Below are 16,011 nucleotides of genomic sequence, written 5' to 3'. Positions count from 1 at the left end.
TCGCCAGAAAGGGATAGACCTACGTCAAAACTGTTAGTTGACAATTGATAGAGTCATGTTTGACTACAAACTTGTTAAAACTGATACCACACTGCAATCAGTGAAGTTTATGAGGTGTAAATTGATTATAGTTTACCTGGTATAAAAGTGATAACAGTTACACCATATTTAGCTTCTTCAATTCTGAGACCATCACACCATGCTGCAAGGCCTGCTTTCGTAGCACCATACACAGACAAAGTTGGAAGAGTGGCCAATGCACAGTGGCTGATGACTGTAATTATGCGTCCTTGAAGATAAAAATCCTTAGTATTTTTCATAATAATAATAATAATAATAATAATAATAATAATAATAATAAATTTATTTATTTATTTATTGATATTTATGTGCTGGACAACAGCCATTGGCCAATAAAAGTCGAGCACAGTGATACAATTAATACATTAAAATGAGCAATTATGGTACAAATTAAATAACTGAGATAACAACAAAATGAAGAATATAGATTACAATGATTAATTTACAAGAAATTAATATTATAAAATTTTAGGGAAAGGAGTTGATTCTTACAAAAGTATTACCAATTTGTGTATAAGATTATGCAAATAATATTAGCAAAGACATTGCCATATTCTAATACTTCTACACATTGAATGGACCGAAATCGCCTATATGTAAGTTAACATTTTTAATAGGTACATCTGGAGACCAGCGAGGAAGATTGAGAATTTCTAATATAGAAGAGTTTGTGATGTCTCATGTTCTTCAAAGGAATACAAAGGCTGACACTATTTAAGAAAGATTGACAATTAATGTCACCTTTAAGGACCTTAGATCAGAATAAGTAATCGAGATCATGAAATCTAGTATACAAACTTCGACATTTAAAGTGCTCGTATTTTTTATCATAGTTATACCCAGAGTTATTAGGCAGAAATCTGTACGAACATAAAGAAATAAATTTCCTTTGAATATTTTCCAGTTTTGCCGAATCAGTACTAGTAACAGAGTTCCAAACTACAGATGCATATTCGAGTTTCGATCTCACTAATGTATAGTATAGTATTAAAAGAGAGTCAGGTGTTGAAAAAGAATAAGTAATTGTAATCTTCATCTTAAGATGTGGATGACGTATATACGTCCGTTGATGTGACATATTAATGAATTTAAATACTATTATAGTCACAATCATGCCATGGTATGAAAGAAAATTTTCACAACCTCGAGCGGGAATCGAACCTGCGACTTCCTGTACTCCGGTCAGGCGCTCTACCACAGCTATCGAGTTTGTCTCACGCCAAAGGCTTGGAATCATCCTTTCATACTGGCGACTATGTTATAGAGTACTGTCCATAGTGTCTGATCTACTCACTCTATAACAGAGTCGCCAGTATGAAAGGATGATTCCATGCCTTTGGCGTGAGACGAACTCGATAGCTCAGTGGTAGAGCACCTGACCGGAGTACAGGAAGTCGCAGGTTCAATTCCGCTCGAGGTTGTGAAATTTTTCTTTCATACCATGGCATGATTGTGACTATAATAGTATTTAAATTCATTAATATGTCACATCAACAGACGTATATACGTCATCCACATCGTAAGATGAAGATTACATTTGTAAAGTTTCTTCACACCCATAAGCAGTGCTGACTAGATCAGACGCTATGGACAGTACTCTATAACAGAGTCGCCAGTATGAAAGGATGATTCCAAGCCTTTGGCATGAGACGAACTCGATAGCTCAGTGGTAGAGCGCCTGACAGGAGTACAAGATGTCGCAGGTTCGATTCCCGCTCGAGGTTGTGAAATTTTTCTTTCATATCATGGCATGATTGTGACTATAATAGTATTTAAATTCATTAATAAGTAATTGACTGAATTATTCCTAACATTCTTATTGCATGGTTATCAACGTGGTTGCGAAAATATAATATATTGTCAATTGATAGACCTAGGTCTCTAATACAATCTTTTCTGTTAATTAATATATTTTTTAGATGATACAGTAGTTATATTTCAGTATAGAGGTTTTCCTTGAAAATGATATTACGTAAGTTTTGGATTCATTAATCATCATCCCGTTATCAATTGACCAATTGTTAATTGAATTAATATCATCCTGAAGAAATTGACAGTCAGCAACACTGTTGATTTTTCAAAAAATTTTAAGATCGTCAGTGAATAATTGATAGTCAGAACTTATTCTTTTGCAAATTTCGTCAATGAAGATTAAAAATTGAAGATGTTCTATAGTTCAGCCCTGGGGCACACCACAAATAATATTAAATGGATCAAAGAGAGTATTCGAAATTCGTACACTTGATTGTCTATCGTGTAAATAATTTTCAAACCAGCCTATGTAGCTTACTGATAGTCCTATATTATTTAATTTAGACAATAGAATAGAATGTGGAACTACATCAAATACCTCACTGAAATCAAAATATATTGCATCTGTTTGGCCCTGGGATTCATGATGATGATGATGATGATGATGATGATAATAATAATAATAATAATAATAATAATGAAATTAAGAAATACTAGAGAATACTACACACATAGAAACAAATTATGAATGTTGACCCTATGGTAATGAAATGTAACAACTGAATAGATGATATTTAAATGCCAAAACTTTGTCCCTACAGCCCAGACTACAGAGACATACAAGTTGCCAAAATTGTTTAACATGTACTGGTATTGTGAAAGAATATAATTAGAAACTAGATTAAGACCTAGACCTAGACCTAGACCTGCTGCTGCAAGCTTTGTCAGCCATTACGTCCATACTATGAATTCGATCCACTTTTTATTGTTTTGGAAAGTAAGTGCAGTATTTTATATTGAAACAAGACTGATCATGATTGAGACCATAATAGATTATAATAAATAAGATATAACCTTAGTTGATAAAAGATTAAGGAGACTTATCTATCACATACAGTGCAGAACCCAACACTAACAGTCGAATCTATCACATACAGTGCAGATACAATACAATACCAACATGAACAGTCGAATCTATCGCATACAGTGCAGATCCCAACACTAACAGTCGAATCTATCATGTACAGTGCAGATCCAACACCAACAGTCGATCGAAAACAAAAGACAGGAAAGTGAAGAAATACCCAGATCTAAAGTATGAATTAAGATACGTAATCTGAAGTCGAGAATGGTTCATGGTCCTATAATTCCTCTCTGTTGTAGGAGGTGTTCCAAAGAAGCTTCACACAAACATGAAGGAACTCTCAAATCTGCAATTAATATTTCAAATTGCTTTGTATACCTTTGTCTCTTCTAAGGATTGGAGCAAATCCTTTGGTAACACGCAGTGTTCCTATTAGGTTAACATTCACTTGACTCAGTATGTTCTTTTCTGTCTGCCATTCGAAGTCACCAAATATCATTACGCCAGCATTATTCATTAAGGTGTGAAATTCTGAAATAAAGATTCAGTCACAAATTAAATTGAAATTATACCAAGTGAAAGTCACCAAATATTACACAACATTGCTTGTTAAGGTGTGAAGTTCTAAACTAACGATTCAACCACAAATTGAATTACATTAAATTCATACTACATCCTTCGCAAATAGAAAAGTTTCTACCAGTACTGTAGTTAATTTTTTAAATTCCAATGGCATTCACCAGATGTCATTCCTTCTTGCATTCAAGTAGATTGCTAGTAAATTGGATTATATCTTCTTGTGTCGTTTATATAGAGGATAAAGAGTGTATCCTGATATAGCTGTTTTCGTCTTGAGTTGTAGATCATTTTGCATTAGCCAGAATGCAACAAGGGGAGGCGACCTACTTTACACTCTTTCCTAGTTAATATACCATTTAATAAAATTTGTCACGAGCAATTTGTGTAGTAACTAATCATACAGAAGAATAAGTAAGGATTCTATCAACAGCAGTAGTGCCACCACCAACATTGAGATGTATTAACAATATTAAGTGATCATGAATCACGAGGAACCCAGATAATCTGGTAGCAAAGCACATTTGGTACGAGATAACTTAAAGTGATTAAATGGAAAAATCTACTATTTCGGAAATTACTAAATTATGATACAAAGAATATCTAAAGCTATTACTTTACTGTGCCTATTTCCTCATTATATTAAATAATTTTAAATAGATGTACTTCTAAACGTGTATTGCTCAGTTTTACGACACAATGAATTTGGTCATTCTTGCTCTCAGCTCATCATGAAGATACAAGTTCATGTTCTGAAGTGGTTGAGGTCTATTTCGTGGGGCAGGGGTTGTATATACGAACTGGTGAATTTAAATCAAAATAGTTCTTCCCATTGTATAGTAGAATATTGGCCTTCTTGTAGTGTATCTTGAAAAAGATAAATGATGTTCGGAATATAAAAAATATATGAGTATATTATGCTTTCACGTGTTAATTAACTAGGTTCCTTGTTGACTAGTTTCAGCCAGTGGGTTATCCTCAGAAGTGGGTGGTCTTCGCACCTTCTGATTGTGTTTCCTGTGGAGGTGTGTTTGTGTAGTGCAGCTGGGGCGAAAATGTGATTGTGCGCTGAGCCACTGTGTAATCTGCAATGTAGGGAGGGAGGCAGACACCCGAAGGGGAAGTGAAGCAACTGTCTGACTTATTAACGGATTTTCATTTTCCTTACGTCAAGCATTTAAATATAATTTTATACAGTATAAGGTTACAAACTAATGTTTAGTACGTGTAACGAAGAAAGAAATTGTTATATGTTACTTTCCTATGCCCGTGTGTCCTGCATAAACCATTCAAATCTGTTGCGCCAAGCAAGAGCCACTTGTTCTTTCTCTCTCTCTGAGCTGGTTGTCTCGCTTTTTAGTTCTTTCTCGCCTTGGTGCGGGTGGAAACGAGTAAAGCGTGGCTTCACCCCAGCTCCACGCCCCGAGGCGGTGAAAGTTTCTACAGCGTGGGAGTGACGCCACGCTTTGCCTCAGAAGCCCTATATAAGGAGACCGAGTCTCGACAGCCGGGGAGAACTGTCTTAGACGCGGGGTTAGCAGCCACGCTTTCTCCCGCTCAGTACTCCACACTCCTTCGCTTTGGCGCAGGTGACATTTTTGCTTGGTCGTGTTGAAAACACGACCACCCCCCCAGGAACAGGAGCCAAGTTGCATCCCTGTCTCTCGTGTTCTATCTTCTTTTTTTTCTATCCATCGAAACTTATTCACAAATAATTTTCTATTAGTCGCTTTGTCCCACCCCCTTTTTTTTCTCTCTTCCTTAAAAACCGTCTCTCTCTCTTATCTCCGTGCTTCCACCCAGCTTCCGACATTTTCTACACAATCACGTTCCCGACTTCGAATCTTCAACCCGATCCCGGCTTGTTTTAATCACCGTCCTCTCCTGAAATCCCCCCCCTCTAGTGTCGGTAAGTCGCATAGTACGCTGTGTTGATCCTCCGAATGCTAGAGGTCACCTAACCCCCCCCCCCCCCCCAGTGTCGGTAAGTCGCATAGTACGCTGTGTTGATCCTCCGAATGCTAGGGGCCACCATTCCTCCCCCTCTTGGAGTCGGTAAGTCGCATAGTACGCTGTGTTGATCCTCCGAATCCGAAGGGGTGTGTTCTCGAACGTCGATAAGTCGCATAGCACGCTGTGTTAGATCCTTCGACCTAGAGAATCAACCCACAACCCGATTCCATCACTCTCGTCATCCTGCCCCCCCCCAACGTCCGACAAAGACAGGCCGAGGTTTTCCCCAGGCACTCCCCTTCCCTCACCTGTCCCCCCCTACCCTCCACCGGTACCCTATTCGTCTCCCCACTCTATCAGTTTTCTCGTCCAATACTTACTGTACTAATACTGTTTATAAAATAAACTAGAAGCTACTTCTCTTTTCAATCTTTGTTTCCTTTCATGACCCCCCCTCCTTCCACTCCACCAAAACGCCGGAGAGGAAAGAAGAAGAAGCACCGGCGGCGAGTAGCCAGGAGGACGAAGCCGTGGCTTCCGCAGTGCTTAGCGGCTTGGCAAAGAGGACGCACACCAGCGACTCCCGCCTCTTACCACTTCCCTGACTATTTGGCCCCTCTGGTGGAGCACTCTCCAGAAACGCCTCCAGGGCCATCCCCCACGCCTCAACCCGTATCGCCACTGCCCCCAACACCAAGGAAGAGGAGGGCCTGCCGACGGCGACTGAGCTGGGGACTAGTCCCTATTGAACTCGGGACCCGGCCACCCGTCGCCCAGCCACCACCGACTCCAGACTATCCGCTTTTTGAGGTAGCGGCTCTGCCGCCCTACCAACGCCTGGACCCCCGCCGCCGCAAGGGAGACGCCGAAAGTTATTAACATAAATAAATAAAAAAAAAAAAAAAAAAAAAAAAACAAACAAGCACCAGGCAACAACTCCTCACGCTTCATTGGGGCTCTCGAGGGGGGTAGTCCCGGAGATCAACACTCAACACACTCAACGGCCCACAAGCGTCGGCCATCTTGTCCCGTCACTCCCCTATCTCCTCTCCACCTCGACAAAACATCGGAGAGGAACTACCAACGGAGCCCGGCATACGACAAAATGAATAAGAAAACATAGGACACATTATCACAACCTAAAATTAACTGTCTTCAGATGTCTCTGTGACAGAGTTTCAAAATCAGGAATTATGTCACTTACTGCCAATCGTAGTTGATCACGAAGGTATTTGTCTGCCAGTCGTGATCTAAATTTGGTTTTTACTATTTCATTGTTGAAAATAATTTTTCACAAACGTAAGTTGTAGCAAACATAGCTTCAACAGAGCAAGTGAAAGAATGATGCTTCAGATATTTATTTTTTGGCAAAGATTTGAAAAGTTTAACATTTATCAAGTCCTTACATCTAGCTTTCATTGTAACATCATATTGTAAATCAGTGAGTTTAAATTGAAGATCTAACCGCATTATTCGTACATCTGTTGAAAAAGGATCGACATACAGAGATAATAATAATAATAATAATAATAATAATAATAATAATAATAATAATATCACTTAACCTTTTAATGTTTCATGAGTGACATGTAGTATAATGCTGTTTTATGTTATACAACCATTTTCCTCGTAATACTTGTGAACAAATCATACATTTAATATTCTCATCATATTGGCAGCAAAAAAATGCGTCCTCCCATCCTACTTGAAACTTTCGTTTTTTTGTAGAGGTACATGGTTTCGAGAGAGACATTGTGATGATATACCACTTGCAGGTCAGAGACAAATACAAATGGAACGGAGTTTGACTCCAGTGAGTGAGAGGGTGGGATTGGGGGAGGTAGGAAGCAAGAGAAATGCATAGCTATCATTGCAAGCCGCAATGTGCTCGCGAGTCACATTTTCGCCATGGCTGGTGTAGTGTAATGTGGAGTAAAAAAATGTGTGTGTTCTGAAATTGAGTTGTGTGTTGAGGATCTGGTAACCCAGTTGATTAACACGTGAAAGCATATATATATATATATATATATATATATATATATATATATATACATATTCCAAAGTGATATAGTGTTAAAAGTTGTGTAATCAAGATGTATAAATGATGTATTCAGTTATATAGTTAAGTGTGGTATGCAGTAAGCAACAAAATATTATCAAGGAAAATCAAGTCTAAATATGTCACATTCTTAACAGCCAATTTATATTATAAATATAACTTAAGTATACAGTATAATCATTCGTCATTATATTAAACACTTGGGCTTAAACAAAATAACACAAATTCTGTAGGTATTAGGCCTATATGTGATACACTCCAAGATGTTACATTTTGTGTAATCTCTTGAGAGCAAACTCTTTTATCTTCGACCATCATTCAGTGTTCTATAACAAATGTTAAAACACCATTGTTATACAAATGAAAGAAATTTGTTTTTTTTTCATTTATTTTTATTTTACTGTTCTTTTTAGGAAAATTGAACAACCTAAAGGGAACACCTTCCCTGTTCACTCCTTGTACGAACTCATTTATGCATACTAGACATACATGCAGATTAGGATTATCAGGTTTTCAGAATGCCAATACAGCACGGGATGAGGTAGAGCCTCGAGATGTGATGTTTATTGCAAGAAAAATGCACATAATTTTAAAGAACCCAATATGCAAAGCATGCCATATTATTGTCACAGTTTTATACATATCCGAACACTCATAACACTGAATTAATAATAATTAGGAGCTTATTTTATTATGCAGTAATTTGATAGGCTACTTGGAATTTAGATTAAAAAAAACAACTGGAATTATTTTGTGTTAGTACTAAATTTTCCAATAAAATTACTGATTTCTAGTGAAAAGTGTATATTTTTACAAATTGAATTTAGACTTATCGTATTATTTATTTATTTAAGCTGGCAGAGTTAAGGCCATCAGGCCTTCTCTACCACACCACTAGAATACAAATAGACATATAAAAGAAACAAAAGCAGAGAGAAGAAGGAAATAAGAAATAGAAGTAAAATTACAGATACAAATACAAAATAACTACTGAAGCTTTCCTGGCAACGTGATAATTCAAAATTTTCTTGGGCTTCCAGCCAGGTCATAAGTTGGTGATCCACCGACGTTTCGAGGATGTTCATCTTCCTCATCTTCAGGGTTAAATGATATCTGAGGGTACCCATCTCCTTAATTTATAGTGCCAGAGGGAGGAGTCAGCCGAGGAGCTGTGCGCCGATTGGCTATTAGTGCGGACCAAGGCGAGAACGCGGCCGATGTGTCATCTTGCTTTGTGCTTTTCGGCTGAATGACCTTGGGTCTCACGGTGGGCTCGGCAGACGAGTTCTCATGTGTCCTCCGCTGATGACGGCCCATCGTCCGGGCGGTGAGAACTTTAATAGCCGGTGCCCATGCCGCGCTTAGTTGGAGACCCGAGTCCCGGTTCAGGTTACCGCGTTCCGCCGCTATGGCCAGGGTTTCTTTTACTCTTCTATCCCAATAGCCCGCACACTTCACCAGGACCTCGGTGTTATTGAAATTAGCCCTATGGCTTTTTTCAATGCAATGTTCAGCCAATCTGGATTTTTCGGGCTGCATTAATCTGATGCTTCTTTGATGTTCCGAAAGACGCGTCGCTATTGTGCGTCCAGTCTGTCCAATGTAAGCCACATCACATTCACACGGGATGCGGTAGATCCCTGGTACTCTGAGGCCTAGATCATCTTTCACTGATCTGATCTGACCTTATTCCTGATTTTCGGCGGAAGTTTGTGGATTGTTTTTATTCCATGTTTGTGGAGCAGTCTGCTTATCTTTCCTGACAACTTCCCTGTGAATGGTAGACAGGCTGTGGCTGGTTTTTCCGCTTCTAGTGAGTCCGTGATGGGCTGCTGCTGCTGCTTCTTGTGTCTTGCTCTATTCAAAGAGGCCGTGATGTCTTTAGCCAAATATCCATTCTGCTGGAGGGTGAGCTTCAGGTGTTGAAATTCAGTGTCTAATTGCTCCGGGTCCGATATAGAGACTGCTCTATGGGCCAGTGTGTTAAGTATGCCCATCCGCTGCACTTTGTGATGGAAACTATTCGCGTTCAGGTACAAGTTGGTGTGTGTGGGTTTACGGTATACCGCATGGCCAAGAGATCCGTTGTTATTTCTGGAGATAAGGATGTCCAGAAATGGGAGTTTACCGTTCGTTTCAACCTCCATAGTGAGCTGGATCTGGGGTCGTAGACTGTTTATATGCCTGAGAAAATCTGGTAATGTGTCTTGTCCATGAGGCCCGAATGCAGCCCGAAAAATCCGGATTGGCTGAACATTGCATTGAAAAAAGCCACAGGGCTAATTTCAATAACACCGAGGTCCTGGTGAAGTGTGCGGGCTACTGGGATAGAAGAGTAAAAGAAACCCTGGCCATAGCAGTGGAACGCGGTAACCTGAACCGAAACTTGGGTCTTCAACTTAGCGCGGCATGGGCACCGGCTATTACATTTCTCACCGCCGGGACGACGGGCCGTCATCAGCGGAGGACACATGAGAACTCGTCCGCCGAGCCCACCATGAGACCCAAGGTCATTCAGCCGAAAAGCACAAAGCAAGACGACACGTCGGCCGCGTTCTCGCCGCGGTCCGCACTAATAACAGCCAATCGGCGCACAGCTCCTCGGCTGACTCCTCCCTCTGGCACTATAAATTAAGGAGCTGGGTACCCTCAGATATCATTTAACCCTGAAGATGAGGAAGATGAACATCCTCGAAACGTCGGTGGATCACCAACTTATGACCTGGCTGGAAGCCCGAGAAAATTTCGAATTAACAAATACAAACAGCACAAATGCAAAAAGAAAGAGAGAAATTTATATATATTGCAAATAAATACAAATACAAAAAGCACAAATGCAAAAAGAATGAGAGAAATTCAACTAGATTCATTACTTTTTGCAGACGATTTAGCTCTGGTGGCATCCTCAGAAGATGAATTACAACGTTCAATTTTTAATTTTAACAAAAGTGGAATTAAATATGATATGAAAATCAATAAAGAAAAAACTAAAATTAAGGCCTTCTGCGCAAAATACCCTGTGCCTAACAAAATACGTGTAGATTCAAAAGTATTAGAAAGAGTAAATTATTTTACATATCTTGGATAGACATTATCTTTTTTCGATGAAGTAGACATTTCACAGAAAATTTCTAAATACGCCAAAACAATGGGAATAATTAACAACATTATGAAACCTTCCCTAGTACAAAGGCATACTAGAATTCGCCTATACAAGACCTTGGCGAGACCTGTACTTTGTTACAGCAGTGAGGCATGGACATTGAGGAAGAAAGACGAAAGCAGAATAACGGCTAATGAAATGAAATTTATAATACACCGTGTTCCGCTTATAAGTATAATAAAAGAAATAGTTATAATTTCATAACAATGCATGCAAATGGGTTAAGATTGGTACCATTGTAAAGAGGAAATTGGGAAGTTTTAATCCATTGTTGTTACTTATTTTTAGAAGACTCACGCATGCGCAGATCATTAAATAAGAGAATTCGTATCATATCTTTAGTCAGTCAGCATGTGGACGCCACAGCAGAAAGCCTTTTGTGTGCTGTCATTAGCAGAACATAGATCCATAATTCGTGTACAGCGCTTGTTTCGCCGTCAGTACAATCTTAGACCGAGGGAAGCTGTACCGACGTACATCTCAATAATGAAATGGGATAGGCAGCTCAGAGAAACAGGAAGTTTGTTGTCTAATGCAGGTAAACATTCCAAGCGTAAAGTGTCTGACGAAAATGTCGAACGCATTCGCGAGGCATTTCAGAGAAGCCCGCGGAAATCCATTCGACAGGCTAGTGTGCAGTTGAACATCCCACCAACAACAGTGCATACAGTGCTCCATAAAAGATTGCGTTTGCGAGCGTACAAGCTGCAACTTCATCAGATGATTACGCCGAATGATAAACTGGAACGAAAACGCTTTGCAGAAACAATGTTGGATAAAGTGGACGATGACGACACATTTCTAACTCGAGTCTGTTTCTCAGATGAGGCAACCTTCCACGTCAGTGGAAAAGTAAACCGACACAATTGTCGCATCTGGGGGTCGGAAAATCCAAGTGTCGTAATTGAACACCAACGGGATTCCCCTAAATGGAATGTTTGGTGTGGGATCATGCGTGACAGAATCATTGGTCCCTATTTCTTTGCTGAAAAGACAGTCACTGCAAACACGTACCTGGATATGTTGCAACTGTATGCTGTGCCACAACTCCCAGATGGAGCAATTTTCCAGCAAGATGGGGCTCCACCACACTTTGCCAACATGGTTCGCACATTCTTAGACGAACAATTCCCTGCAAGATGGATCGGAAGAGGATCACCGTACATCACATGGCCTGCCAGATCACCAGATCTAACACCACCTGATTTTTTCCTGTGGGGGTTTGTTAAGGACCAGGTCTACAGGACGCCAGTACGTGATTTGGCAGACTTACAAGAAAGAATTTATGCTGCTGTCAACAATGTTACACCACAGATGCTTCATAACACTTGGGTCGAGGTTGAATACCGGTTGGATATTTCCCGTGCCACCAATGGAAGCCATGTTGAGGTTTATGGAACATAAGGTAACAAAAATTCCCAGTTTTCATTCTTTGTAGCAGTTGGTTTCAACTATATACTTGTATTAATTCAGAAGTTATAGCTATTTCTTTTGTTATACTTATAAGCGGAACACTCTGTATATACAGCGGGATATACGAAATGGGATCACAAACGCAATGAAGATGTAATGGAAGAATTACAACTAGAACCTCTAATTAATTACGTAAAACATTATCAGAACAACTGGATAAATCATCTGCATCGCATGCATAGAGTTAGAATCCCAAAAGTCATGCTCCACTATCATCCAAACAGGAAGAGATCTCTCGGTCGTCCAAAGAAGCGCTGGATTAAAAATTCAACTGTGAGATCGTAACAGGCCATTTGGCCTAATACTTGAAGGGAAGAAGAAGAAGATATTTTGTTTCTTTTTTATCATTATCTAGCAAAGTTGTATCTATCTTAATTGCTTCAAAAAATGAATGACAACTATGATTAAAACTGTTTCTTATGTTCATGTTAACACTTGTTTAAAACTTAAAACTTTTTTAGTTAAAACATTAAAAGTATTATGATTTAAAGATGTAATGTATCGGTACCAGTCAGAGCAGCAGTAGTTCGAAAGACATTGAAGATGATACCACACCGGTGTTCAAACGGGACCCGTCTATCATACCTATTTAAATCATAATACTTTTAATGTTTTAACTAAGAAAGTTTTAAGTTTTTATGATTAAAATTTAAGTTAACTTGGACTTTAGCTTTCGTGAAGTCTGTGGACATCTATGGTATATCTATTCCTTTCTTCCCTCCACTTACATTTTTCATAACTGACAAAGTGTGTACAGAAACAATGCTGTGTACATTCCTTATCACTTGACATTCTTTCATTTTATTTGTAATGTGGCGATTTAACATATGATATTCTTACAGTGAAGGCATGGAGTATTAAAAGAAAATGATGAAAAATGGCCATTCTTTTTCTAGTTCATAAATACGGGATTTTGGATGTTCCGTTTGGGATCAAGAAGGGACACACTTTTACAGTCTCAAATACAGAATGTCCCGTACAATATGGGACATATTGAGTGGATGTAGATGATATGTTTTTACACAAGCATATGATGAAAGTATTGAGTAGGTTGCTAAGTACCAACTAAAGCTCTAGCCTAAACTGTCCTTGGTTCTCCCAATCCAAAGTAACCTAACCTCATACCAGTATAAGAAATTAATACAAAAGATGAATAATGTTACTTGCACCCTTACTATATGGTACCAGTAAGGAATACTGTCATACCTGTCATTCTTCCATACTAGAAAACGTAAAAGTGCTAACAAACTAAACGAAAGATAGACAGGTGATGATACTAACCTTCATTGGCATGTAACAATCTCTACTGAAATTAACTTCAATGATTCATTCTGGAGGAAATCTCTCCATCGAGTTCTGACCATATACAATTATTCTATACTAAATTCCCATAATTTATATGCATAGATTGTTGCGTGTGGACTATGTTTTAGATTTTTTTAAATTTTACGTAGTTTTGGATGGTAGTGTAATGTTATGTTTGTTGGTAGGCGATATTTACTGCTTGAGGCCACTGGCGTGATTCAGTCGGTTAAGGCACTTGCCTGCCGGTCTGAAGTTGCGTTCGGGCGCGGGTTCGATCCCCATTTGTGCTGATTACCTGGTTGGATTTTTTTCCGAGGTTTTCCCAACCGTAAGGTGAAAGCCAGGTAATCCATGGCGAATCCTCGGCCTCATATCGCCAAATACCATCTTGCTATCACCAATCTCATCGACGCTAAATAACCTCGTAGTTGTTACAGCGTCGTTAAATAACCAACTAAAAAAAAATACTGCTTGATGGCAATCAGAATAGTTTAGATTAGGTTGGCTTAGTTTAGTTTACTTTAGTTTTGCTTCGGTTAATTAGGGTGAGTTGAGGTTAGGTTAGTTGTGGTAGGTTATGTTAGATTACAATCAAAATTATAGGTTTCCGACATCTTTTTGTATTACTTTCAAAAATTGAGCATCAAATCGTCGTTAGTGAAAAAAAAAAAAAAAATTGGAAAACGTGGAGTGGTCATCCTCCAGAATTACCCTTTAATGTAATTAATAGGCCTGCATATTTTTGTAGTAATTTTAGATTTAGAAAATCCGGGTGAATATTACTTATGCCCCAGCCACTATAGGAAATTGATGAACTACCTTGGATTTATAGTACTGATTAGTAGAAATTGATGTGATCACTGGGAGAGCTGTAAGCCTACCCAACCCGGCCTAAATACTCTATGTACATTACTATATACGAAAATCGTCGCGTGAACGAATAATACCGCCATATTTCTTTAATGTAACAGTGGGTTTCAATGTTGCCAACATAGTAATAATACTACACACCTAATCAAACCTAACCTAACCTCTCTCATAATATTACACACCTAACCAAACCTAACCTAACCTGTCACATAATACACACTTATCAAACCTAACCTAATCTGTCACATAATACTACACACTTGTAGTAACATTCCTCACATTTAATATCATTTCGTTTTCATGTATTTCCAGCCCTGCCAATCGTGTCGGTTCCCATCTAGTGGAAGTGGATCGTGATATACTAACTTAAATGTGTTAATGTAGCAATAATATATATATATATATAATGCAATATTCGTTCAGTGGCTGGTGGATGCTCTATATTGACCAAAATCCGTAAATACCGATACATACTATGCATAACATTAGGCCTATATACGAACATCAGAACTGAAGAAAACTGGCTCATCGTCACGGCACATTTGACTTGTCCAGCATCTTTTAGAGGTTAGCTATTAAGTCATTTAAATTATGAAGATTTAAAAATTCGCTGGCCGTTAATGTACCGGTACTTATACTTACGGAACTTGGGATTTTCTTTGAGAATTGTTTCCACACTCTGAACAGCAGACTCGATACTCGTTGTGTTCGTAACATCCAACTGGATTATATGAAGCCTCTCAAGACAGAGATTCTGAAGTTGTTGAGCTCCTTCTCCATGAACATTAAGGCAACCGGCAATCACAATAAATCCTAGTTTATGTGCGTGCAAAGCGAAAGAATAGCCTAATCCTGAATCACAACCCGTGATGAAAATAACTCTGTTTTCTATAGCTGTTATTTTCTCTCGTCTCCTAACATATGCCACAGCTGCGAGGGTGAGGAAACTTATTATTGCAGTTGTTCCGTACCCAGTAAGATAGCGTTTATTTGGAAATGACAACACTGTTCCCATCGCTATTACAAAAGTATACGTGCTGCGCGTAATTCGCAGTTTAGAATGCCCGCCGTAAGTGTACTGTAAGTACGGAATGTTACGCGAGATTGTTGTCCAACTTCCGTAATTCGTACTCTAAGAGTGACTGACGACCAGTGCTTACTGGTGAGAATCACAAGCTGTAATGAGTTCTCAAGAATCGTCTATGCAAATTCCGCATAGATCTGGTTGGCCTTGAACGAGACCGGTGATGCCAGCCGCTTCGATGTTGCTATCAGCGTATTCCGAATCTCACCGGTTCGGTGGCATCAATGACGTCACTTTGCAGCGAAATCAGGAACAAAACTGCTGGAAAGATCGATGGCTGTCATGGCGACTGTACAAGTTGTTGTCTGTGCTACACAAAGACATTGTATTCAAGGTAACTAGAATATAATAGGTAGGCCATTCCCGAACTTTTCGCTCTCATTGGCTGCCCGTCTCTGGCGTCACTTGGAAGGTAAAGCATAGCGCGTCTTTCGAATTACAATTGAAAGTTACGTGTAAACTTCGTTTTAAACTATATACTACCCCCTATACCAATGCAAGAGTCATAGGCTACAATTCAAAGAATTAGGCTACTTACGTACATAGCGTAGGTTAAACTGATCTTAACAAGAAACACAATGCCACTAAATGAACAATTAATAGAATATAAC

The 16,011-nt window shown here is 39.0% G+C and overlaps 1 protein-coding gene across 4 annotated transcripts in view; it reads right to left on the bottom strand.

Moving 5' to 3' along the window:
- Positions 1 to 15,588, bottom strand: part of LOC138700144 (D-beta-hydroxybutyrate dehydrogenase, mitochondrial-like) — a 42,691-nt gene extending 27,103 nt beyond the window's left edge. The window contains exons 1-3 of one of the 4 annotated variants that reach the window (XM_069826525.1): positions 14,959 to 15,587; positions 3,296 to 3,448; positions 137 to 274 (exon numbers count right to left, since the gene is read on the bottom strand). In XM_069826525.1, the coding sequence (XP_069682626.1) occupies positions 137 to 274; positions 3,296 to 3,448; positions 14,959 to 15,331 (664 nt within the window). In that variant the 5' untranslated portion in view covers positions 15,332 to 15,587. Of the gene's footprint in view, positions 1 to 136; positions 290 to 3,295; positions 3,449 to 14,958 lie in introns of all 4 variants that reach the window. The other 3 variants (XM_069826524.1, XM_069826527.1, XM_069826526.1) reach the window with 3 other exon arrangements.
- Between the last annotated feature and the right edge of the window lie 423 nt (positions 15,589 to 16,011).

Source organism: Periplaneta americana, chromosome 5, assembly GCF_040183065.1.
Source record: "Periplaneta americana isolate PAMFEO1 chromosome 5, P.americana_PAMFEO1_priV1, whole genome shotgun sequence".
Classification (NCBI taxonomy): domain Eukaryota; kingdom Metazoa; phylum Arthropoda; class Insecta; order Blattodea; family Blattidae; genus Periplaneta; species Periplaneta americana.
Note: the sequence above shows the minus strand (reverse complement) of the source record. Positions and strands in the feature narration are given on the sequence as shown.